The sequence below is a fragment of the Manis javanica genome, chromosome 2 (assembly GCF_040802235.1).
Source record: "Manis javanica isolate MJ-LG chromosome 2, MJ_LKY, whole genome shotgun sequence".
In the NCBI taxonomy this organism is placed as follows: Eukaryota; Metazoa; Chordata; class Mammalia; order Pholidota; family Manidae; genus Manis; species Manis javanica.
In genome coordinates, this window is record NC_133157.1 from 135,440,194 (window position 1) to 135,467,764 (window position 27,571).

Genomic DNA, 27,571 nt, shown 5'->3' on the forward strand with positions numbered 1-27,571 from the left:
TTTCTGCCGCCCTGCTCACGCCACCAACTTGAGCCAGATCTCAACTTCTCTTAATTTAGATGGTTAGTTGCAAACTGCTATTAAATTTGCTTTGCAATTGTTTCTCATGTTTGTGTAGGTAGACCGACACATTAATTAATATTCAAGGTCCTATTTATTATTTTTTTCCCTGTAACTTGAAAAAGGTGGAAAAATTTATGAGTTAAAGGTTGGGAAAACTTTGTTACTAATAAATATAGGTTAGTAAGACTCATTCTAGTATTTATTTGACAATCTTTATGCCTTTATTTTGGGTATTGTTAATTAATACCCAAAATACAGGCAAGTGATTAGGAACTTGATATCCTTAAGATTAAAAACTGGAAGTATGTTTTCTAAGTTGTTTGTATTCAGAATTTTGTTTATGAATATTATTTTTGATCTTTTCTCTAATGAGTGGAGAGTCACTGTAATAGAGTAAGGAGGAGACTAGATTAGTGGGAAGCCTGGAGACTTGGGTTTTTGATTATAGCAACCAGCTAGTAGTTAAGTGACTTTAGGGTTATTGCCTAACTTTTCCTGGTATAATTTTCTTTCCTCTAAAGTGTTAGGTTTTGAAAATGGATAGATAATGTGTGAGCGGGCAGCAGAACTGTGAGGTTCGGGATCTAAAATTGGCAGAATTTTTAAAGAGCTTCAGTTAGAAAGGGGTTTGTCTACTTTTCTCTCTTGTAATGATACCAGAGTAAAGGTATTAAAATACTGAAAAGATTATAAAACAGCATACACACAGACAGGAAAAAGACAAGCAGGACTATAGAAAAGGGCTTACTCATAGATGGCCGAGATCCAAAGGGCAGCTGGTGTATGCACTGCAACTTCCGTGGAGCAACATCCCCATCTTGTGGCTTTTTTTTCCTCTTTACACACATCAGTAATGGGGTGAAGTAAGACCAGAGTGCTCCCTGAATCTGAAAATACAGCTCACTGTTTTTTTGTTTTTGAGTCTTATACTTTAAAAACAAAACGGTCGCAGCTGCTATGACCTTTTAAATGTTATCATTGCCAATAATTGATCCATTAATCTTACAACTATTTTTCCAAAATGCTATATATAGAAATGGTGAAAAGTTTAGCTGTAACTAGGTTTCTCACTTTTATGACACTTATATAAGAAGAAACATTAATATTACATTGCTTCATAGTTTTGGATACTCATAAAGGTCACTTGACTGAATTGTTTATAAAAAGAAGGCAACGAAATTCCACATAAGTTTCGAATTATTCTTGGGGAATGACTTCATAATGGTAAGGGTAATAAGCTCATTTAAGATATCTTTAAAAAGCAGTTCAGTAGCAGTGTATCGTGGAAACCATGACAACACAGCTGCAGGAGCATAGCAGTTTTCCCAGTGTTATGTGAATAGGAACTGACAGCTTAGGGTACATTTGCAGGGGCAACCTTACAGGGCCGTACAAAGAGCTTGTGTCCTCACACAACTTGGAGGTGAATAGGACTTTGATGTAATTCTACTTATGTGAACACTAAAATGTGCTTAAAAGTCATTACCTTGTTTAATTTTGCAATGATTCTGTGAGGTAGGCACTGTTATCTCACTTTTATAGATGAGAGAAAACTGCTTGGGTCACATGTCAAGTGGGCAGCAGAACTGGGAGGTGGCCTTGGGCAGTCCAGTGTCACATTTGTGCTAGAATGTGCTGTCTGGGTGTGGAGCTAATGGTCATGAGTGACTTTGATCTAGAAGCTGGATTTGATATGGGATCTGCTGCTTACAGCCATGGGACCTTGGGTATGTCACATAACTTCTGCTTCAGTTTCTACAGCTGTAAAATGGGTTCTTTTAGTATTAAGTGTAATGAGTTATTTAAAATAGCACACAATGTTCACTGAACAAAAGGTTATTAATAGTCATAGTCATTGTAAGAATGACTGACCTTGTTTTTGTGATTAATAGCAACCCTGTATTTCTGTGGCCCAAGATTTTCAAGCATTTGTTTTGAAGCATGGTAGATAAAGTGGCTAGGGCTTTTTAATTGCTGTCCTTAATGGTTTTAGTTAGTAAGTGAAAGATGTTTTGGTTTCAGCAAAAGAGAGGAGTTACACAAAATGACAGTTTCTTTAAAAGAGATGTCAGTTCCTTCTGTCGTAATTGTGGGTGTTTCTGTGTACTCAGAGGAGAATGCACCAGAGCCAGAGAGGCTTCCAAGGGCCTTCACCCAGTCTTTTCAGTATTTGTTCAGTGGGGCTGGAGCATGTTTCCTGCTAGATGCTGTTGAGAATGACCGTGACCACAGGGTCCATCCTTTGGAGAGGCCAGGCCACACATCCCAGGAAGGCAGTGGTAAATTGGAAAAATCATGGTTGGATTCCAGGGGTTGGAGAATGATGGCAAAGACCAGGTTCAGTGAGAATGAGAGAGTGGGAGCTTTGCAAGGCTAAGGGATTCCAGGCAGAGGGGAAGATTTTTGTGTTAAGATTTTAGAAATAAGGCAGGGAGTGATGAGGTCTAAAGGGGGCAGGTGATGTGAGAAACATTAGCAGATTGTGTGGTGAAGGGCATGTTAGAAGAAACTGTTCTGCCCGTGAGGAAATTTGTTCAGGTATCTCTCCAGTGGTGACTAAGGGCCCTTGCTGACATGGGGTGGGGAGGGTGCATAGAATAAGGACAGAAAGGAGACTGGGGACCTTGGGGGGAGAGTGCTGCTTCAGAATTCTAGAAAATGGTACCTTTCAGTGCATTTTTAAAGATGGAATATAGTTCTGTTCTTTAAAAATCATTGAGAGTGTATATGTTAATAAAATTGAGCTTTTATGAGCTTTCTGGTCATACCCAGTTGTTTGATGAAGTGGTTCTTAGCTAGGAACGGAAATCTCATTTTGGAAAATACTATTTCCTCATGATTGATTTATGTCAGTATAAAATAGATTAATTAGGAATTTATATACATGGTCTATTGCTGTTAATGTTTAGTACAGTGCTTTCTTTAGCATTTTCATTTAGATTGAACATTTTCTGGGGCAGAATGTTTTTTAAAGGGAATTTTGTCTTTAGGAAATAATTTGTTAAGTTTAATTAGGAAAAAGCTGAATTTGAATATGTGTAGCTCTTAAAATTACAAACTTTTTACATTTACATTGACATTCTTTTGTGTAGGAGTTAAAGTTCCTCGTAATTTTCGCTTGTTGGAAGAACTTGAAGAAGGACAAAAAGGAGTAGGCGATGGTACTGTTAGCTGGGGCCTTGAAGATGATGAAGATATGACACTTACAAGGTGGACAGGCATGATTATTGGGCCACCAAGGGTCAGTGCTATATATTATATATATTTCTTCTATTAATATTTATTGTCACTTTAAACTAAGCATTTTATTTTGTAATATTGGAACTAAGATAAATTATAACTTCTAACTGAAATAATTCTTCCCTTTTTATTTTCTGTATATTTATTGTTGGCTTCCCATGTGCAGAGTATAATGCTTGATGTTCTGGAGGATTGGGGGGAAAAGGTTGATATGATCAACAACCAGCAGTTCAGAAGAGGAGAAAAAATAAATACAAATGACAGATTTGAAATATGGCAGAGAAAGTTCACTACGGGACTTTAGAATATGTTTCTTCTAGCTGGAATAATTGAGGAAGGCTGAACAGTGGAGGAAGTTGCCTTTGGGATGAGCCTTAAAGGACTGACTGGTAGGATTTCAGAAGGTGGTGATGGGGATGGAGAACATTCCAGATAGAGAGGAGAAAAGGTGAGGAAATGGAGGGGAGTATTTGGGAAGAGCAAACAGTATATTTTGACAAAATGTGTTACTAATCCACCATGTGTGTAATCAAGAGTTTCTAAATTGGTTTTTACTGAGTGAATGTTGCTGCTTGCCCACTGACATTTGACTTGCTATACAAATACTATAGGCCTGAGTTTCTTCATCAATACACAGAAAAGGCAATGATTCTTTCATATTTTCTAGTGTTGCTGGCAACAGGCCCACTGTTGTTTTTTTCTCAGGTCTTTCTCAAGTTTATAGCTTTACTCAAAATGTTTTTCAGATTGGAAGTTTTTCCCTACATTGCATTCCTACTCATAGGTCCCGTTTACTGCACTCCCTGCATTGAATCTTTGTAATATGTGTTGGGTAATGTTTTTGACTTGCTAGAAAGAACACAAATTTGAAGTGATTTTTTAGTTTTTGGTTTTGTATACTGTTTGCTACTTTGTGTTGAGAGCATTTCAACTGTTTTGCTATTGGGCAGAGTTTAGATTTCCTCTTGATTATTACAAAAGAAAAATGGATCAGGTAGTAGCAATGTTAACCTTAGAGAATGCATTAATGTATGTCTTTTATTTTCTGGGTTTCCTTTGAAAATTTGTGCACACTGTTGAATAAACAAACTCCCTTTGATTTTCCCATTTGAGGAAGGAAATAAAATATTGATGGTTAGAATTCTTGATGTGTTTTATAACTTGGTAATTGTAATGAAAACCTTCATTTTCACTGCCTGAGAGCATTATTACCATGTTGTTTGGTTAAAAAAGTGCTTAAAACTTATGAACATTTTTAATGACTTTGACAATTTTATAGTCTGAACTTGGTGGAATATAAATTTGAAATTTTTTAGCTTTGATTTTTCTCCAGCTACTAACTCCAGTGGACTTTAAACTTTAAGACTGTTCTTGAGCTTGTGTATGAGGTCCTCAGTGATGCTGTGGACTATCCCATAGCATAGTTCCCAGATGTAGAAGAACACTTTCTGTTCAATCTCTCACCTGGTTGGGGTCACCAGAAGCTAGATATCTTTCTGCTGACACTAAACTGCAGTTCCCATGTCTAGGCTGTGCCCAGTGTGGGGGAGGGTAGGCCGGTGTGCAAGGGACGCATGGACAAGAAGCTGCCCACTGCCACACTGGGCTTCTCTGCCAGGGGCCCTCTGCTTTCTGTGGTGGTAAGTCTTGGAGCTCTTTCTCACTTCTTTGGGTGCCAAGCAGAGGCAGGAGGAGAGTATGTGCAGAGGTACAGCACAGCCTTCTTCCCAACCAGACCTACGCCACTGTGACCTGCTCTGCATCACCATCTCCCCCGTCACCTCCCTCACTGAGCTGGGGGACTGGGTGAAGGTGAGTGAGTATAGCACCCGTTCAGTTGCCTTTGCATAAAACCTGCTGGGGTTGGTGTCTTGCCTTTGTTTTCTATTTAGAAGGCATCAAATTTAGGGCAGTTTTGTATCCAGCCTTAGGTATCTTTATCTAACCAAGATAATAGGAAAATTCTTACTTTAACAAACTGTTACTTGTTTAATTGCTTTGCATTTTTTTACATGTTATTAAGATCTGGTCATCCCAGTATTTATTGGATTTGTATGATTAGCAATTAGTTTTTCCATATATGTTCATGTGTTAAGTTTTGTAAAGCCTTTTCAGCATTAGATGTTTAGAGTTTTTCCATTTCCTTAGATGTAAAACGGAGGTACTATACCCATCTTTAGAGGTTTTGAGGATTAACTGAAGTAATAATCAGACACTATGGGGTACCTGACTATACAGTACATACTTAGTAAATACTAGTTCCTTTTACTATTCTCCCTTCTATTTTATTTTACTTTTATTAGATGACAGACTTGGCTGTTAATTTAAAATTTAGAGGTGGTAAATTAATCCAGGGTCTCAAAGGTATCTTAAGATGGTATTTATTCTAAGCATTGAATTAGATCAACAGGCTAGTTTAGAGGATTTTTTTTAACTTTAAAAGAAATTTGAGGTATAATTTATATATAGTGAAATGCACAGATCTTACCATGAGTTTTGACAAATGTACCTTGTTGCCTGCACCCGTCAAGATAGAAAACAATGCTGTCACCATAGAAGGTTCCCTGTGCCCTCTCCTAGTCCCATCCCATCACTACTCCTCCACTCTAGAGACGTTTTGCCTGTTGTAGAACTTTGTATAAGTGGAATCATGCAATGTGTATATTTACTGGTCTGCTTTTGATTTGTCATAATGTCTCAGTGAGTCAGCTGTGTTTCTCCATGTAGTAAGTAGTGTGTTTCTTTTTATTACTGAGTAGTAGGTTACTGTATGGATATACCATAATGAGATCATCAATTCTCCTCTGCATAGTATTTGGATTTTTCTGCCTTCTGGTTATTAGAGCTATTATCATTATTATTACTTTTTAATGCAGGTTTTGTAGAGAAGCTGATGCATCCAGATTGGAGAACAGACTAGGTGATTTCTTTTGAGATCTGAGTTTAGTCCTTATATATACCCAAAGTGCTAGGCATGTTATTAGTCTGTGTTTGCTATTAAACTTGGATGAGTTTTATACAGCTGTTTCTTTTTTAAAATATTGAAGATTTAATAATATATGTACAGGATTGTTGCATACATTTTAAATTACAGTAGTTTAATGTCTCTGATCTGACCCTCCACTTGGAAGTAGCTCTTATTTAAGGGAGAGGAAGCTGTGGACAGTTTGGGTAAGTGAAATCTATGGACGCCTACCTACTTTTTCCCCCCAGGTTTATCAGGAACCAACAGGTATCCAATTTTTTGCTTTTATTTTTTACTTTCCTGTTTTAATTGTACACTAATAAATTAACCCACTAAACAAAAGCCATAAGGATAAAGAAGAATTAATCATAGGCATGAAAATGAACACATGAAAATAGGTAACAATCACCCAGAAGCATTAAGTCTGGTAGCTTTAAAATGGCTGTATAATATGGTAATGTTAAACTTTTCAATTAAGAAACCCTGTTTTAAAATTATGTGGAAACAGTTTGATGTTGTATCTGAATTCAGGTAGTGGAATTTAATGAGCCACAAAATTAATGAAGTAATAATGTAAATATAACTAATAAGAGATATGAAATAATTGTTTTATTGCTGTAAGATGGTATAGTATGGTGTATTCCCTTTTGCTAGAAGTTACTAATTGCTCTGTAAGTGGGGTAACCATATAATTTATTGTCCAACCAGACCCTTTTGAGAATGAAAAGAAGTTTTATTAAAAATTAATAGTGGGATAGTAAGAATAAACAGAATTGTCCTGGACAGATGGGAACCTGTGTGTTTGATACAAGTCAAGTAGTACCTCCCCAACAATTGAAACTTTCTAGTAAAATCTGAACTTAAGTGGTTTGTTTTTTCTTTTTAATTTGTTCATAGGCCTTGTTTGTATCACAAAAAGCAAGTTCTGATCATCTTGATATTATGTTGTATAATTATTTTAATTTTATAAAATCTCTACTTTTAAGTATGCTTGCTGCATTTTTTTCTAACCGGATAGGTCAAGTAAATTTGAATGTAGAAAAGTAAATTCTTGATAATGCACACAGTAATATGAAATATGTTCACATTGTGCTTTTCTTCTTTATTAGCACTTGAATATTATTACTTTTTTTTTTTTGCCTTCCAGACAAATTATGAAAACAGAATATATAGCCTGAAAGTAGAATGTGGCCCTAAATACCCAGAAGCTCCTCCATCAGTAAGATTTGTAACCAAAATTAATATGAATGGAATAAATAATTCCAGTGGAATGGTAAGTTAAAGTAGCCATTTCTGTTCTTATGTAACCTATAATATACAGTCAGTAGAAAGTCAAAAAAGAAAGATCTGTGTGTAGCTGAAAGTCTAAAGAAATTTGTCTCATGTGTTTTCTCTAATAAATCAACCTCCTTAAAAACTTATTTGTATTGGCTCAGATAGATGAGTCAACTATTAGGATTTTATGTTGCTTCAGTTAATCATATTTCAGTTAAATTCATATATGGGGAAAAGATGATCATTATTTCCTCTTTGAGTGTTATTTTTCTTTAGGGTTAAGGTATATTTGGTGAGATTAAAAGGATGAATGCTTGTGAAGAGGAGGCTTTTCTTTGAGGAACAAGTGTATCTGTATTGGAATAGTTGTGGTGAACATTATTGTCTGTTTAAAGCAAGTAAACCAAAATGACATAGTTTACTTGAACCACATAAGGAAGTTAGTGGGAACAGCTGAATATTCAATTCAGTTTTCCAATATGAATTTCCAATATGTTAGGTTTATGTTAAGACTTTGAAGTCCAGCCTCTTGAGGTGCCATGTTGAAAGCATACTCATGTGCAAAATACATGTTAGGATACATGATAAGATAATAATACAATAGCATCCATCATAGGAAACAAAATGTTATCAATACTGTTAAAGTCTTGTTTGTACCTTCTCATCCCATCCCTATGTTCCCTTTCCCCAACACAGGTTATTAACATCTTGAAAATTTTCTTATATTGTATAATTTCTCTTTATACTTTTACCCATTGTGTCACATATGTACACCTACCTTCCCTCCTTTTCTCTTTCCTTCCTGTCTATCACCTCTTAAAAACATAAGTCTATACCAGTACCTCGAATTCTGTTCCAGCACTACCGGGTATATTCCACATCTCATCACCGGGTATATTCCACATCTCATCCTGTCTGTATTTGTAATTCCCTCCTCCAATGTTAGAAACCTGGCTCCTATTATCTCCAACATATGTACTGAAATTTGTTCAATTCTCCCTATATGTAACCACACTTAGGGCAACAAGATGAGCCTGGACACACAGTTAGCTCCCCATCTCCCAACCCCAGCCTGGTGCACAAGCCCAAAGTTGGGCCTCAGAGAGCTGGTGCCTCTGTGCTTGGTGCCCTGGAGGAAAGCATGACCCCGACAGGAAAGGTCACAAGAAGGCTCAGGGCTGGGTCTGCTGGGACATTCCCCACCCTGCTTGGTGTGTGCCAACTCAGGGCTGGACCTGAGAGTCCTTCCTGTCAGTCTTGGTAATTAGTTCATTTTGCATATAGTGTTCATTGTATTGATACATTAATGCTAAGATAAATCATCTTATTTTGTGTTTTCTGTTTTCCTATGTGTGTCTTGTTTCTTGACCATTTTTGCCTTTATGAGGAAAATATTTTTGATAAATTTCTGTACCAGGAAAAAAAAATTTTCTGTACCAGGAGCAGCTAGCTGTTCTGAACTGCTGGTTTGTTTTCATGTTAGACTCTGTAAATTAAGTAATTAATAGTGGGTTCAACATTGTCATGGCAACAAGGAAATTCAGAATTAAATTTCAAAGACACATCTAACAAGTTTATCTTATGGGCTTCTTTTCCATTTTTTGACATCTCAGTCTTTGTTGAAAACGTAACTTGAGTCAGGGCTTATTTTTCTGTTTACATCGCCAACAAATGAATGTTGATCATCATTTCTTGTCTTATCTGATCCCTTATAACAACCTCTCTGATTCTGTTTTTTTACCCCCTCAAGTGTTTATGAAGCAAGCAGCCAGAGGATCTTTCTGCAACACAAATTGTGTCATGTCACTTCAGTGCTTTACAGTCTGTTAGTGGTTTCTGCCACAGGTTGCATGCTTTCTGCCATGGTACATTAGAAGCTCACAGGGTGCATTCTGCCTGGCACATCTGCTTTTATTTAATAAATTTTTAAAATTTATTTTGATATTAGTGTACAATTACTTGAACAACATTATGGTTATTAGACTCCCCCTATTATCAAGTCCCCCCCACATACCCCATTACAGTCACTGTCCATCAGCACACTAAGATGCTATAGAATCATTACTTGTCTTCTCTGTATATACTGCCTTTCCCGTGTTCCCCCCCACCCGCTACATTATGTGTGCTAATCGTAGTGCCCTGTTTTCCCCCTTTTCCCTGCCTTCCCACCCATCTCCCCAGTCCCTTTCCCCTTGGTAACTGTTAGTCCATTCCTGGGTTCTGTGAGTCTGCTGCTGTTTTGTTCCTTCAGGTTTTCTTGGTTCTTATACTCCACATATGAGTGAAATCATTTGATACTTGTCTTTCTCTGCCTGGCTTATTTCACTGAGCATAGTACCCTCTAGCTCCATCTATGTTGTTGCAAATGGTAGGATTTGTTTTCTTCATATGGCTGAATAATATTCCATTGTGTATATGTACCACATCTTCTTTATCCATTCATCTACTGATGGACACTTAGGTTGGTTCCATTTCTTGGCTGTTGTAAATAGTGCCGCGATAAACATTTGAGTGCATATGTCTTTTTCAAACTGGGCTCCTGCATTCTTTGGGTAAATTCCTAGGAGGGGAATTCCTGGGTCAAATGGTATTTCTATTTTTAGTTTTTTGAGGAAACTCCATACTGCTTTCCACAATGGTTGAACTAGTTTACATTCCCACCAGCAGGGTAGTAGGGTTCCCCTTTCTCCACATCCTTGCCAACATTTGTTATTGTTTGTCTTTTGAATGTTGGCCATCCTAACTGGTGTGAGGTGATATCATTGTGGTTTTAATTTGCATTTCTCTGGTGATTAGCTGTGTGGAGCATCTTTTCATGTGTCTGTTGGCCATCTGAATTTCTTCTTTGGAGAAGTGTCTTTTCAGGTCCTCTGCCCATTTTTTATTGGATTATTTGCTTTTTGTTTGTTGAGGTGCGTGAGCTCTTTATATATTTGGGATGTCAGTCCTTTATCGGAGTGTCATTTATGAATATATTCTCCCATATTGTAGGATGTCTTTTTGTTTTACTGATGGTATCCTTTGCTGTGCAGAAGCTTTTTAGTTTGATATAGTCCCACTTGTTCATTTTTGGTTTTGTTTCCCTTGCCCGGGGAGATATGTTCATGAAGAAGTCGTTCATGTTTATGTCCCAGAGATTTTTGCCTATGTTTTTTTCTACAAGTTTTATGGTTTCATGATTTACATTCAGGTCTTTGATCCATTTTGAGTTTACTTTTGTGTATGGGGTTAGGCAATGATCCAGTTTCATTCTCTTACATGTAGCTGTCCAGTTTTGCCAACACCAGCTGTTGAAGAGGATGTCATTTTCCCATTGTATATCCATGGCTCCTTTATCCTATATTAGTTGACCATATATATGTTTGGGTTTATATCTGGGCTCTCTATTCTGTTCCACTGGTCTATGGGTCTGTTCTTGTGCCAGTACCAAATTGTGTTGATTACTGTGGCTGTGTAGTAGGGCTTGAAGTCAGGGAGCGAGATTCCCCCCCACTTTATTCTTCCTTCTCAGGATTGCTTTGGCTATTTGGGGTCTTTGGCATTCCATATGAATTTTAGAACTATTTGCTCTAGTTCATTGAAGAATGCTGTTAGTATTTTGATAGGGATTGCATTGAATCTGTAGATTGCTTTAGGGAAGATGACCATTTTGACAATATTAATTCTTCCTAGCCAGGAGCATGGGATGAATTTCCATTTATTAGTGTCCTCTTAAATTCTTTTAAGAGTGTCCTGTAGTTTTCAGGGTATAGGTCTTGTTAAGTTTATTCCTAGGTATTTTATTCTTTTGATGAAATTGTGAATGGAATTGTTTTCCTGATTCCTCTTTCTGCTAATTCATCATTAATGTATAGGAATGCAACAGATATCTGTGTATTAATTTTGTATCCTGCAACTTTGCTAAATTCAGATATTAGATATAGTAGTTTTGGCGTGGATTTTAGGGTTTTTTATGTGCAATATCATGTCATCTGCAAACAGGGACAGTTCAAACTCTTCCTTGCCAATCTGGATGCCTTTTATTTCTTTGTGTTGTCTGATTGCTGTGGCTAGAACCTCCAGAACTATGTTGAATAAAAGTGGAGAGAGTGGGCATCCTTGTCTTGTTCCTGATCTCAGAGGAAAGCTTTCAGCTTCTCGCTGTTAAGTATGATGTTGGCTGTGGGTTTGTCATATATGGCCTTTATTATGTTGAAGTTCTTGCCCTCTATACTGATTTTGTTGAGAGTTTTTATCATCAATGAATGTTGAATTTTGTTGAATGCTTTTTCAGCATCTATGGAGATGATCATGTGGTTTTTGTCCTTTTTGTTGATGTGGTGGATGATGTTAATGGATTTTTGAATGTTGTACCATCCTTCTATCCCTGGAAGAAATCCTACTTGATCATGATGGGTGATCTTTTTGATGTATTTTTAAATTTGGTTTGCTAATATTTTGTTGAGTATTTTTGCATCTGCGTTCATCAGGGATTTTGGTCTGTAATTTTCTTTTTTTGTGATGTCTTTGCCTGGTTTTGGTATTAGAATGAAATCGGCCTCATACAAGGAGTTTGGGAGTATTCCCTCCTCTTCTACTTTTTGGAAAACTTTAAGGTGGATGGGTATTAGGTCTTCACTAAATGTTTGATAAAATTCAGCAGTGAATCCATCTGGTCCAGGAATTTTGTTCTTAGGTTTGATTCCCAATTCAATTTCTTTGCTGGTAGTTTGTATTTGCAGATTTTCTGTTTTTTCCTGGGTCAGCCTTGGAAGGTTGTATTTTTCTAGAAAGTTGTCCATTTCTTCTAGGTTATCCAGTTTGTTACCTTATAATTTTTCATAGTATTGTCTCATAATTCTTTGTATTTCTGTGGTATCTGTAGTGATTTTTTCCGTTTCTCATTTCTGGTTCTGTTTATGTGTGTAGATTCTCCTTTTTTTTCTTGATAAGTCTGGCTAGGGGTTTATCTATTTTGTTTATTTTCTCGAAGAACCAGCTCCTGCTTTCATTGTTCCTTTCTATTGCTTTATTCTTCTCAATTTTATTTATTTCTGATTTAATCTTTATTATGTCCCTTCTACTGACTTTGGGCCTCATTTGTTCTTCCTTTTCTAATTTCATTAATTGTGAGTTTAGACTGTTCATTTGGGATTGTTTTTCTTTCCAGAGATAGGCCTGTATTGCAATATATTTCCCTCTTAGCACAGCCTTTGCTGCATCCCACAGATTTTGTGTTGTTGAATTATTATTGTCATTTGTCTCCATGTATTGCTTGATCTCTGTTTTTATTTTGTCCTTGATCCATTGATTATGTAGGAGCATGTTATTAAGCTTCCATGTGTTTGTGGGCTTTTTCATTTTCTTTGTGTAATTTATTTCTAGTTTCATACCTTTGTTCTCTGAGAAGCTGGATGGTACAATTTCAGTCTTTCCGAATTTACTGGGGTTCTTCTTGTGGTCTAGTATATGATCTATTCTTGAAAATGTTCCATGTGCACTTGAGAAGAAATGTATCCTGTTGCTTTTAGATGGAGTGTTCTGTAGATGTCCGTTAGGTCCATCTGTTCTTATACGTTGTTCAGCGCATCTGTCTCTTTACTTATTTTCTGTCTGGTTGATCTGTCCTTTGGAGTGAGTGGTGTGTTGAAGTCTCCTAAAATGACTGCACTGCATTCTATTTCCCCCTTTAATTCTGTTAGTATTTGTTTCACATATGTAGGTGATCCTGTGTTGGGTGCATAGATATTTATAATAGTTATATCTTCTTGTTGGACTGACCTGCTTATCATTATGTAATGTCCTTCTTTGTCTCTTGTTACTTTCTTTGTTTTGAAGTCTATTTTGTCTGGTACAAGCAGTGCAACTCCTGCTTTTTTCTCCATTTTAGTTGCGTGAAGTATCTTTTTCTATCCCTTTACTTTAAGTCTGTGTATGTCTTTGGGTTTGAAGTGTCTCTTGTAGGCAGCATATAGTTTGGTCTTGTTTTTTTATCCATTCGGTGATTCTATGTCTTTTGATTGGTGCATTCAGACCATTTACATTGAGGGTGATTATTAATAGGTATGTACTTACTGCCACTGCAGGCTTTAGATTCGTGGTTACCAAAGGTTCAAGGGTAATTCTATTACTATCTAACAGTCTAATTTAACTTACTTCGTGTGCTATTACAAACACAACCTAAAGGTTCTTTTTTTTTTCCTCCTTTTTCTTCCTCATCCATTCTTTGTATGTTATGATCTGTACTCTTTGTCTATCCCTTGAGTGACATCTATTTAGCCTTAGGAATACTTCCATATATAGCAGTCCCTCCAAAATGCACTGTAGAGGTGGTTTGTGGAAGGTAAATTCTCTCAACTTTTTCTTATCTGAAAATTGTTTAATCCCTCCTTCAAATATACATGATAACCTTGCCAGGTATAGTATTCTTGGTTCAAGGTCCTTCTGCTTCATTGCATTAAATATATCATACGACTCCCTTTTGGCCTGTAAGGTTTCTATTGAGAAGTCTGGTGATAGCCTGATGGGTTTTCCTTTGTATGTGGTCTTTTTTCTCTCTCTAGCTGCTTTTAAAAGTCTGTCTTTATCCTTGATCTTTGCCATTTTAATTATTATACGTCTTGATGTTGTCTTCCTTGGGAAAGGGAGATCTGTGCATGGCAATGGCCTAAGAGACTATCTCCTTCCCCAGATTGGGGAAGTTTTCAGCAATTACCTCCTCAAAGACACTTTGTATCCCTTTTTCTCTCTCTTCTTTGTCTTGTACCCTTATAATACAAATATTATTCCTTTTGGATTGGTCACATAGTTCTCTCAATATTCTTTCATTCTTAGAGATTCTTTTTTCTCTCTGTCTCAGCTTCTTTGTATTCCTCTTCTCTAATTTCTATGCCATTTACCGTTTCTTCTACTACATCTAATCTGCTTTTAAATCCCTCCATTGTATGTTTCATTTCAGATATGAAATTTCTTAATGATTGAATCTCCGACTTAAATTCGTTCCTGAGTTCTTGAATATTATTTTGTACCTCCATAAGCATGTTTATAATTTTTATTTTGAACTCACTTTCAGGCAGATTTGTGAGTTCAGTTTCATTTGACCCTTTTTCTGGGGTTTGTGACATTTTGGTCCAATCCAGGTTCTTTTGACATTTCATATTTCTGTGTGGTGCCCATTAGTGCCCAGAAGCTCCAGTTTCTGGAATTGCTCAGCCCCTAGAGTGAGGTTGGCGGTTGTAGGGGAGAGGAGCTGGTGCCTGGGGGGAGGAAAGATCTGTTTTCTGATATCTGCGGTGCTTGTCTCTTGGCGTCAGAGCCAGTGGGCCAAGCACACAGGTGTAAGCCTCTGTGCTTTGCATTTCTAGCTGTTGTAGGTGGGGCCTCCCTCTGGTGGCTTGATGCCAGCACAGTGACTGCAGGTTTTTGAACAGGTGCCGGCAGGCTTGGAGGAAAGCAGGCATGGAGGAAAGCAGGCTTGGAGGAAAGCACAGCAAGCTGCATGTCACAGTGGGGGGACCTCAGAGCTGAGTAGGCAGCCAGGGGGATGGGGCATCTGAAGCTTCCCAAAGTTCCCAACCTGCTGCGCAGAGCATGTCCAGACAGCCTTGTCCAGCTCTCACCTTCCCCGCTCAGCAAGCTCTGTGCAAACCCTGCCCTTTCAGCAGCCCTCTTGCTGCTAAGAAGCCTCTCAGACTGCCTGCCTTTCCTTTGTCCCAGAGTGGTCAGATGTGCATCCCCTGGATCCCCGTCCTGCCAATGAGCTGGGGTGGGGGAAGGGCTTGGGTCCCGCTGGATTAAGGCTTTCGTAGGTTACCCTGTTTCGTGCCGTCTGCTCTATTCGTGAAGTCTGTATGCAGTCTGGTTCAGCCTTCTTTCTTGTTGCTGTTTTAGGGTTAGTTGTATCAATTAACTACATTTTCATACTATTTGTGGTTTTGGGAGGAGTTCTCTGTCTCACCTCTCATACTGCCATCTTGAATCTCCTGCCCTGCACACCTTTTATTTGGCCTCAGGACCTTAGCACTTTTTGTTCTGTCTGGGCACCTCCCCAACTCTGGCTAATCCCTACAGAGCCTTCCCTTCTCAGTGTGCCTGTCACTCAGAGCTAAGTCTTCTGTCATTCTCAGATTTATGCCGCTTTTCTTACTCTGTTATAGTCATTCTGTTACTCTTTCCCGTTGTGGCAGTTACTATAGCTTACTATCATTTTCTCTTTGTTTTTTTTTTTAAGACAAATACTTCTAATATACAGGCTTGTCTTCTTGGTAACAGATTTATTATGTTTTTTAAAGAAAAACTGCAGTATAAATAGTTAACTCTGTATGTTAATTTCCCTTTTCCCATCCTCTTTCCCCAAAGGTAGTCTCATCTGGAATTTGGTGTTTCTGCCATTTCCGTGCATGATTATGCACGTGCGTATATGCCTTTGTATTGTATCACTTTTATATGGAATCATATGTCAGGGATTTGGAGCTTCATTGATTTTGAGTCATGTAGATTAGATTGTTCCTCATTACTGTTTAATATTCCATGCTTCACTTGCTGGGCATTTAAATGGTTTTGAGTTCTCAGTAAAAAGATGGCTACAGTGAACATTCTTACACAAGTATTCTTGTACCCAAGAGCAGTGCTCTGAGACTGGGTGTTTATTGGTCTCTTTGATGGCTCCAATATGTTGGGTCAGTGCTTTGGTGAAATACAATAAAAATTAATTATTGGGAAAATGAAAAAAGACAAAATATAAGCACATCTTTTTTAAAATAAAAATTTCTCTGTCAGATTGCTGTAGAACTCTCTAAACGTTTACTCTCAACTTCTGCTTTTATCTTGATGGACAGTGAAAACTGGTTTAAGGCCTGGCATTTTTTCTGAACATTTTTTGAGTAGCACTCTTCCAGGGTATACACCTAGAAGTGGGAAGTCTGCTGAGGTGTGGTGCTGTCTTCAGCTTGATTGAATAGTGTCGAGTTGTTTGCCACATGATTGCGTCCATGTCTGTCCCTGTGTAAGAGTACCCTCTGAATGTACATTCCCACCAAGATTTCATATTGCCAAGCTGGAATGGGGATTGGAAAACAGAAAGATGAACACTAATTTATTATTATAGTGTAGGTGTGTATATGGATGGTTAGAGGTAGAGTGACTCTATTGGATATCAGTTTTTCTCTTGATTGATGTCTAAGTATTTAAATTATTATTTTTATAATCAGTACATAAATGGCAAAGAATTTTACACTGACCCATTTGTGATTGTGCTAGGATAATTTTATATATTTTGAGGGAAAGTATCTGTTGAATTATGGGTATTGCTTTAGTAATTTTTGTTTATCCTTATTTAATACAAGTAGGCAAAATTATTCTTTGTGGGTGGTTAGTACTGTAAAGCATACATTACAGCGTTTTATGTTGTGAGTGTCAAGTTTTGGAGGTTATTGTGTATTATAGACTGATAAGATGCAGATTTGTGCTGACATGTTATTTATTTTCCCATGCTCTGTTCTCAATCTTCCCTCCTCTTCTTTTTTCCCCTGTAGTTTTTTTGTTCACTCTGTTGGTATTTCACAGGATTTGCAATCACTATGTTTACTTAACTATCATTTAACTTTACAGCTGGAAGTATTTGTTTCTGCTTTGGAAATAGTTAGGTATTCTCTGGATTTAATCAACCATTGTTCACTTACGGAGCTTATTTAAAATAGGCGAAGGGTGTTGCTACTCCTGAAGTTAAAGAATTAGAGGTAGCATTTTAATGAATCTTAATGTATAATGTTCTTATTATTTCTGTTACTCAGAAGTATTTAAAAATTAATTTTCTTTTCTGTTTTTAAACAGTTTTATTGTTATCTATTCACATACCATACAGTTCACTCAGAGTGTATAATTCAGTGTTTCTTAGTGTTCATAAGGTTGTGGACTCCTCACCACACTCCAGTTTTGGAGCACTTTTCCTCTCAAAGGAAACCCTGTACCCATAGTTGTCACTTACCATCCCACCTCCTCCACCCTAAACATCCACTCATCTACTTTCTGTCTTTATAGATTTGTCTGTTCTGGACTTTACATATAAATGGAATCATATAATATGTGTTCTTTTCTGACTAGCTTCTTTCACTTAACAATATTTTCAAGGTTCATTCATGTTGTAGTTTATATATCAGTATTTTTCCTTTTTTATTACTGGGTAATACTTGTTTATCATTTTGTTTATCTCTTCATCACTTAATGGACTTTTGGGCTTTTCCGCTTTTGGCTATCATGAGTAATACTGCTGTGAACATTTGCGAACAGGTTTTATGTAGTCAAATATTTAGGAATAAAATTGCTAAGCATGGTAACTCTACGTTTAACTTTCTGAGGAACTGCCGGACTGTTTTCCAGAGTGAACATACTATTTTACTTTTCTACCAGCAGTGGATAAGGGTTCCAACTTTTCCACATCCTTGCCAACACTTGTTAATGTATTTTTTATTATAGCCATCCAAGTGGGTATGAAGTAGAGTTTCATTTTGGTTTTGATTTGCAGTTCCTTGATTAGGCTAATGATGTTGAGTAGCTTTTCACATGTTCTTATTGGCCGTTTGTATATCTTTGGAGAAATATCTATTCATATCCTTTGTCTATTTTTTAAAAGCTGTTTAGAACAGCACGGATTTATTGTCATAGTTTCTGTGGGCCAGGAATGTAGGAATAGCTTTGCTGGGCCCTCTGGCTCAGGTCTCCTCACAAGGTTGCAGTCAAGATGTCTGCCTGCACTGTGGTCTCATCTGAATGCTGAAGTAAGGAGGGTTCCATCCCCATCCTCAGTCATCCTCCAGAGGCCATTCTTAGTACCTTGCCCCATAGGCCCCTCTACAGGGCAGTTACCAAGTTGGAGCTGACGTCTGCAAAGCAAGCTAGTGAAGGCAAGAGAGAGCAAGATGGAACCTAGAGTACTTTTGTAACTTAATATTGGAAATGACTTCTTAATATTCTGTTGATTAGAAGCATACTCAAAGGGGGGGCTTACATAGGACATGAGGAGCTGAAGATCTTTGGGAGCTATCTTAAAAGCTCTGTCTTAGTTTGGCCTGCTATAACAAAAATACCATAGACTGTGGTTTAAACGAGAAATTTATTTTGTGCAGTTTGGGAAGCTGGGAAGTCTGAGATAAGGGTGCCAGCATGGCTGGGAGCTGGTGGCCTCATTCTGGATTGAGGATGACTGATTTGCTGTGTCCTCACATGGAGAGAGCAAGCTCTAATCTCTTTCTTTTTATAAAAGGTCACTAATTCCATCAGAAACTCCACCCTTATGACCTCATCTAAACCTAATTACTTTCCAAGGACCTCACAGCCCCTAATACCATCCCTGTGTTGGTTAGGGTTTCAACATAACGACCTTGGAGGTGAACACAAACATGCAGTCCATAACAGCTGTCTGCCATAATTTGCCTTTGTTCACATTTTAATTGAAATATTTGGCCTCTTATTATTGAGTTGTAAGAGTTCTTTATATACTGAACAAGAGCCCCTTATCCAATATATTATTTGCAAGTATTTTCTGTCATTCTCTGGGTTGTCTCTGCTTTCTTAATAGTATGGTTTACAATGCAAAAATTTTTAATTTTAATATAGCCATTTTATCTACTTTTTCTTTTGTTGAATATACTTTAGGTGTTACAACTATAGAAACCAATGCCAAATCCAATGTCATGAAGATTTACTCCTGTTTTCTTCAAAGAGTTTCATAGCTTTAGCTCTTAATTTAAGTCTATAATCCATTTTGACTTGATTTTTGAGTATATTGAGTTGAGGGTCCAACTTCATTCCTTTGCATATCGCTGTCCAGTTGTCTGAACACCATTTATTGAAGAGACTGTCCTTTCCCTATTGTATTCTTGGCAGCCTTGTCAAAATATCAGTTGACTGTATGTTCATGGGTTTATTTTTGGGCTCTCAGTTATATTTCATTGATCTGTATGCATGTCCTTATGTAAGCACCACCATTCTTTTAATTACTATATAGTTTTATAACAAGCCTTGAAATTGGAAGAACTTTTTTCTTCTTTTTCATATTATTTTGGCTGTCTGGGTTCCTTGCATTTCCATATGCATTTTAGGATTAGCTTGTCCATTTCTGCCAAAAAAAAAGGGGCATTTTAAATTTTGATAGGGATTGTATAAATCTGTACAGCAATTTGAATAGTATTGTCATCTTACACTATTAAGTCTTCTGATCTAGGTAGGTGGGATGTCTTTCCATTTATTCAAGATCTTTAATTTGGCAATCTTATTTTATAGTTTTTAGTATATAAAATCACTTATTAAATTTATACCTGTGTGTTTTAATTTTTCTTATCCTCTTATAGATAGAGTGGTTTTCTTAATTTTATTTTCAGATTGACCATTACAGATATACAGACATGGTTTTTGTGTATTGTTTCTGTATCCTTGCTGTACTTGTTTATTAGCTCTAGTAGTTTCTATAATGGATACTTTAGGATTTTCTTTGTACAAGATCATGTTATCTGCAAATAAAGATAGTTTTGTCTTTCTTTTCAATCTGGTTGCTTTTTATTTCATTTTTTGCCTGATTCCCTTGCTAGAATCTCTAGTACAATGTTGAATATAGCAGTGATGAGAGCAGACATCTTTGCCTTGTTCCTGATCTGCGGAGGAAAGCATTCATTCCTTCACCATTGAGTACGATGTTAGCTGTTATTTTTTGTAGTTGCCCTTTATTAGGTTGAGGTAGTTGCCTTTTATTACTAGTTTGTTGAGTGTTTTTATCATGAAAGGTCTTTGGATTTCATCAAGTGCTTTTTGTGACTTTTTAGATAATTGTGGTTTTCTCTGTCCTATTATATAGTATATTGCATTTAAATGCCTTCTTAAATATTGAACCAACCTTGCATTTCTGGAATAAACCCCACTTGGTTATATTGTATAATCTTTTTTACTGTTGCTCAGGGTCAGCCCGGGTGAGAGTCTATGACCTCAGGGTCTCCATGAGCCTGTGCACAGCCATGTACTGCATGGCCTTCTGAATTCGCAGTCATATGTTGGAACTTTTCAAAGCCCCTGTGGACATCTCATTTCTTAGTTTTCCTTTGAAGTATTTTTATCGCCTTCTGTTTGATTTGTTATTGCCTCCCCAGACAGTGGAGATGTTAAATGATTGGCACTGATGGAATTTGACAAATGTGGGGTTAGAGGTGAGTGGGTCAGGGATTAGTTAGTACTCAGTGGGTGAGTTCTGAGATCAGATAGAGAAAACTTTGTGAGTGTGGTTTTCCAGAGAGCTGCCAGATGGGTCAAGTGATGGGAGTTACATAGGAAAGGGGCTTTAAAGGATCTCCAACCCCATCTGCCAGTCTTTACAGTTGCTTAATTTAGTATAGTTCAGAGAATACTCTGGAAAGAAAAATCTGAAAGGAGAGATCAGGTTTATAGCTCTTTCCTAAATTTCAGTGGAGATAATAATTGCCCAGACTTTGGGTAGTGGCATTGGAAATGAAAAGGAACCTTGTGAGTTTAACTTCATAAGAAGGAGTTGGTAAATATGCTTACAATGTAGTTATTTAATATAATGTTTATTCCTGATGACCAGAGTTCACTGCATGTTTTTTGTAAAATATAGAAAAACACAAAGAAAGATACAAGTTTTTAGGGAATAGCTGTTAAAGAAGGAATATTTTCCTTAAGTGTTACATGAATCTGTAGTTTCGTAATGTTCACTTTTGTAGAAATACTATTAATTTTTAAAAGCATATCTTAATTGAAGTACATTTAATAAATTGGTACTTTAAATGCAGGTAGTTAATTTTACTGTCTTTTCCTCCCCTTTCAGGTGGATGCACGAAGCATACCAGTGTTAGCAAAATGGCAAAATTCATATAGCATTAAAGTTGTACTTCAAGAGCTAAGACGTCTAATGATGTCCAAAGAAAATATGAAGCTTCCACAGCCACCAGAAGGACAAACATACAACAATTAATTTTAGTGGATCTCAAACTTGTCTTAAATCAACAACCTTCTACTCATGTTAATGTCTTGGTTAAATATCACAATGCAAAATACCCACACATTAAGTAAAAGAATTCCAGCTGGTAAACATGACCTGGACATTTATAAGAATATATTTAATATATGTACACCCATTATGTTTTCAGGTTACAGGAGGAAAAATGCAGCACAATTTTTTTTCTCTTGTTAAGGCACTGTCATTTAAGTATAAACCTGGAGTACTCAAAATAGGATTCAGGTTTACCAGGTGAAAGCATGGCAAGAAGTGTCAGATGGCTGTGGAAGCATGTGTGTTTCTAAAAAGTACAAATCTGAAGAAGGAAAACAAGTGGCATGCTTTATCCATCTTAGTGAAAGAGCTTCAGTTTAAATTGTCTAAACTAGCAGGTACAATGAATATTGTCACAAATTGTGTTAACTTTTGAGGCGGTGTGGGTGCTGACTACTAGTAGTATCAAAAATATGTTCAAGATTGTTTTGATATCTGTATTTATAATAAAAAAATGTGGGGGAGGCCGGTGAAATTGTTAAAAGCCGTTCCTATGTTACATGTAACAGACATGGTAAATATTTGTTTACAGTCTTGTTTGACAAACCATGCATTTAAGTGAAATCAACAAAAAGAAAATAGGTGTATGGCTATGTGAGTTTGAGATTAAAGTTAGTCTTAAAATGTAAATAAAATGTGGAATGTGTCCTCAGAAACTGTGCCATTTCTATTATATTGATGTGGTATATGTATAGTACCTTACTGAGGTAGCAAAAATTAGAATTATTGTAGCTTTTCATGTATACACACCTTTTATTATTTATCCTATTTTGTATACCTCTTGTGAATTGGAATTTACAGAGTATTGCATAGAACAAATTAATTTCTTTGGAGAAGGAATAATCCCAGGTGTCTTATATTTTGAATTTGATTTCACTAGAAATATTACTAAAAAGATGTTTAGATTATAGCAGTTTTTACAGAAAAATAGACCGCAGATTATCCAGGTATACATTCCATTTTTTTCTTAGTAATATCTTTTTATTTTTCTATGACATTTTCTCCCCTAATGTTTTTAACACTAACTGGGATTAGTTTTATCCAGTTCCACTTATCTTCCACTTTGGCAAATACGTAATTATGAATTGAAAGTTCATTTATGTTATGCTTTTACCAAAGGGACTTTAGGGTTTAGTTCACTGTTTTCCATTTCAAAGCACTGGGTATAATACTTTTAAAAAATAACTCTTATGAATTCACTTAAGAAAATAGGTGGTCAGGTAACAAGGACAAATTTCTCAAACATGCCCTGACATGTTTTTATAAAGTTCATTCAAAGTTAAAGCTCTGAGCTACCTTTTCTTGCTCAGTAATACATTAGATTCAGTGACAGTTCATCTAAAACTGATTTCAACATGGCTAATTATCAAGAATATTTAAAATGCTTAAAAGTGACACATAGAGAATATATACATACAAATTAGTGCATGTGTAATTTATTAAAATAAGTTTGAAATGAACTATTACCTTGGAATATATTCTTAAAACTTTAAATGGTTGAAGATTAAGTTGAATTATATTGATGTTATATATATGAGTCTGATGTTTACTTATGGTCTTAATCAGCCTCTCTAATTTCTTTTCCACTTTGAAAATGTGTCTTGTCATATATGGGCACTGATAACCATTTGAATGCTGTTAAATTATTTATATCTGTGGGCTGAGAGTGGGTACCATAATCTCTTTTCCTCTTTCCTTTCCCCATGCCCACTGTTGAGGACGGTTTATTCCCCCAAGTATATATAGTTTGAGTTGGCTCTATAATGTTCATTTCCCCTCTTGTTTTGGGGACTATGGATCTCTGCAGAAGTCTGCATGCCAGTTAGCCCATTTCCAAAGCAGAATCCATTATGCATGTCACAATCAAGATGAACACAACAATCTAAGACACACTGGTTGTTTATAGGAAGAATTAATGCAGAGTTGCTCTTACAGTAACATTTCTAAGAGCAGTTTTGAAGCTGTTCTTCCCTTTGTTTTGTGAAGTGGCTAAGGTTGTAGGAGCATGTGTATAAAATGAACTGTAAAGTTGCCTTCGGAATTTGTTTAAAAGGCCATCAAGTGAGACCCTAGGGAATGATCATATAGTAGTATAAGATAACAAAAATAAAATTCTCGCCCTATTAGGTCAGTGTTATGCTTTAATGGCTTTAATTACTTTATAATTTTCAATATTGCTTAGTTAGATTCTTTTTTTCCCTGGTATTTTAAAGTAATGGCATTTGTAACGGGTTTTTTGTGTGACTTTTCAGGACTGGGACAAACATTTGTAAGGATAGTCAGTGGTATTTGAATCTTTTGGGTGTAATATAGAAAAAATTACAATATAAAATTACCTTTTTAAAAGAATTTGGCACATTTCAAATTGGAATAAGTGCTTGGAGAGTGAATTACTTTCTTGCATATGGTTTATTAGTGTGGGTTACTTAATACCAATTCATTGATTTAATTACTTCCCAGTTAATACATACTGTTATTGATAAATACATGTGAAGCTCTTATTTTGAAAACTTACAGGACACAGCTGGGAAATTTCACTAATGCATTTTCCTTGATTTGCTATGTATGCGCTTGGGTGGTTCTGGTAGGTGCATCATGAAATTACAGATTTTTGGCCAAAACTGTATTGACTTTTAATGCACTGTGTTCTCACATAGATTTTAAAGAATGTAAGTGCTGATGATGGAGTCTGGTATCATTAAAGATTGTTTTTTCCTGATTTTATATATATATATATGTTTAAGACATACATGTGTAGAATCATAGTACCATTTACTGCTGGAAAGGGTATAAAAGGCACTGATTTTACTTTTCTGATAAGTATTAATATAATTTTCCAGTACCAACTTGATTGACTTTTGGTAATTTTCACAAAAATATTCCAAGTCTGAAGATTTGGGAGAGTGTAGGTAATTTGTATGTAAAACAGAAACATGAAAGGGAATGGATAATGTATTACATATTTAATAGGAGCAGTTGCAGTTAATTTCCATCCAGTAATGTTTACTAAATAGCAGGAAATAGAATATCTTTTATGCTAAAATTAATATGCCTTATGGAAGTTACTAAGAGTAAATAGAAATCTTACTATAGTTCATACTGAAAATGTTGGTTATTTAAGAAATGTAATGTTGAAAATAAGAGAATAAGCATTTTCTGAAGAGAAAATTATTAAGGTGTTTGATGGTACAGAAAGTAAGTGACAAGTCAAAACCATCATTTTATGAAGTAAGGGAGTTTGGGGAACTCCTGGAGTCAGTACATGATAAAAAAAAAATCATTGGCTATGAAGAGGTTGCCATGGTGTTGACATCCTTATTAGAACATTTATACCTAAAAATACTCCTAAGGGTCTTTTCCATCTCATTTTTATATGTAGCCTGAAAGAGGAACACTAGATTTTTTTTGGCAAGTTCATTTATGAAATGTGATAAAAGCCAGATAGATTTTACCTTCTTAACTTAAAAATATCCCAGAAATCATCCTTTCTCAAGTGAATAATTACCAAATACCACGTGAGGAATATGCAGTGATCCATTTTTTGCCAAATGTAGACTTAAGTGAATTCTTTTATCTTGTCCTTTTCATTAGTGAGCAGCTAGCTACTTTAAGTTTTGCTTAGAAATTTAAATTTGGCAACCAAAAGATTATACAAAGTGAGGTTAATATTCTGCCTCCATGGGGGGAATAAGAGTTGGCACTGAGAAACCAATAATAATGAGAAACCTGTGGTTGGTAGAGAAGTAAAATCATTTAACTAATTTTGGGTAGTGAAAACTTGTAGTTGTCTGTCAGTGCAGTACCTGAGTAATTTTAAAATATATTGTTCAAAGTTGTAAGGAAGCACTGTTAGCAATTGAGTGTATATTCTTCATCTAATGTAATAGCTTTTTAAAAAAAACAGGCTTTTAACAATAGAGAACTTGACAAAGTAATCTAGAAAATTTACAATATAACATGAAGTGAGACTTTAAATATTCATATTAAAATATGGTAAAACTAGTCATAATACTTAGTGTCATTTTTTGGTGGGGATCCAAAGACTCATCCTTTTACAATCAATAAGCATTATAATAAATGCTTTATGGCTCAAAGGTGGGATTTTCTAGCCTTTGTACTTTATCAGCCCTTAATTTGAGGGGAAAAAATAATTTCTTCACAGCTGATAACTGACAAAGAGAAATGTTTTACTCCTTCTCAAGCTACATTGGCCAAATAAGTAGTGATGGTCAGATGTCCAGATGGTATTTATTATCATAAATTATCTTTCTGTTGCAAAAATTTGGGTAAATGTAGTAGTGGCTGTAGAGACAAATTTAAAGTGGGTGATAGACTTTTCTTCAATGTTAATACTCAAGTGAAAGTAATTGAGTTTACAAGAAAAGTATCTAATTGCCTGGGTTTCTTAATTTTGGATAATGTATGGACTTTAAGGAGAAAATTCTTGTGGACTCAGTATTGAAATATTTTTGTTAAGACATTGTTTAATGCATAAAACTGTTAATGCAAATGTATAAACTTATGCCCTTAGGCCTTAGGAAATCATAAAGTAAATTTCATAACTACAGAGTAATTAAAAGTATAAAATAATTCAATGTCGAGGGTGTTTTATTGAATTAATCTATTTGAAATGTAAATATTGATGTTGTCTCCTGGCTTTTTTTGCCCCATGTCTGTATTGTGGTGTACTGCTGGACTCCAAATTTTCTTACCTTTTTTCTCTTGCCAGACTGCCACAAAAACATCTTTGTTGTGTTACCTGACCACCATTTGGTATAAATACAATTGTACTTTAACTCCACCTCTGTACTTTTCTTACAAGCCAGAGACAGTTCTTGCAGAGAACTAAACTCCTGAGTCTTTTGATTCCCCTTTGAGACCACAATTGTCTTAAGCTTTTTATTATGGAGAACTACAGTGGTGTTCACTTTTCTGTGGTTGTGGTCCTGTATAGGAATGGAAATTATAATTGGTTACGGTAGATAATTTGATATATCAATAGCATTTTTAAAAATTAGGGTAACACATTTTAATCAATGATAACTTAAAACTAAATAGTGTGATTCCCCAAGCTCAGTGGTAGACTGTGCTGAGTACATGTATTGTATTGGTTTGGAAAGTAAAAGAAGTGGCCTCTCGCTCTGTGATGAGTGTGCCCTCATTCTCTAGTGCATCAGCTTGTGGTATCAGTTCTTACCCCCAATTCTGTCCTGCGCTTCTTGAGTGTATCCTTCCTTTGAACTCTTTTAAGCTCTTTCCGCTTTCCAATATCCATCATCATGGATGTGATCTTTGTCTGCTTCATTTTACACCACCACTACCTGTAAATTTGAAGAATACTCTCAGGTTGCTTTCACCTGCTTCAGCTGTTTGCTTTGCTCTGACTCCTTTCTGCCCTGGGTTCCTGTTTTCCCACCTCCATTAATGCTTATTCCTGTTCCCTTCATTAACCTAGGTGCTATCCTAACTTCTTTAGCACTCTGATTTGCAGAGCTTTTTCTCAGCCTCTCACTCTTGTCCTCCTTAATAACAGTTTCCTGTGGTGATATTTGGCTTGTTTTTGAGAGCTGATGTACAAGCAGCCAACTCTGGTGGTAGTGACCATCCTAGGAATGAAGTAAAATTATTCATAAATGTGTTTTAATAATTACATTCTTTGAATTTTAAAAGACATTTCTCCAGAGAATATTTTTTGGGACTAAATATGAAAACATTGGGTGTTTTCTTATTTGAGATAAATTTAAGATTATTAAAAATACCACTTTCTGAAAACAAAATTTGGCTGCAAAGAAATGTTAGGATTATTTATTTGGATTAAGAATTGTTAAAATCATGACAGCCAGAAACTAGGTAACTTTTTATATGATGGAAACTACTGAGTTATTACTAAACCTGCTGGGATGCTTCTTTTCAAGCTGCTCCCCATTGTTAAGTCCTTGTGAAATGCTGCTTATTTAATATATGAATGAGATAAGTTATAAAGGTAAGTATAAATT

At 36.1% G+C, this 27,571-nt stretch overlaps 1 protein-coding gene across 3 annotated transcripts in view; it reads left to right on the top strand.

The window, feature by feature from the left end:
• The window catches only part of UBE2V2 (ubiquitin conjugating enzyme E2 V2), a 56,498-nt gene extending 30,328 nt beyond the window's left edge, over window positions 1-26,170 (top strand). Inside the window, exons 1-4 of one of the 3 annotated variants that reach the window (XM_073229491.1) lie at window positions 2,093-2,342; window positions 3,156-3,304; window positions 7,416-7,541; window positions 21,351-26,170. In XM_073229491.1, coding sequence (XP_073085592.1) covers window positions 2,108-2,342; window positions 3,156-3,304; window positions 7,416-7,541; window positions 21,351-21,497 — 657 coding nt within the window. In that variant the 5' untranslated portion in view covers window positions 2,093-2,107 and the 3' untranslated portion in view covers window positions 21,498-26,170. Of the gene's footprint in view, window positions 1-1,153; window positions 2,343-3,155; window positions 3,305-3,623; window positions 7,542-21,350 lie in introns of those variants that run through there. The other 2 variants (XM_017678536.3, XM_073229492.1) reach the window with 2 other exon arrangements.
• The last annotated feature ends 1,401 nt before the right edge of the window (window positions 26,171-27,571 follow it).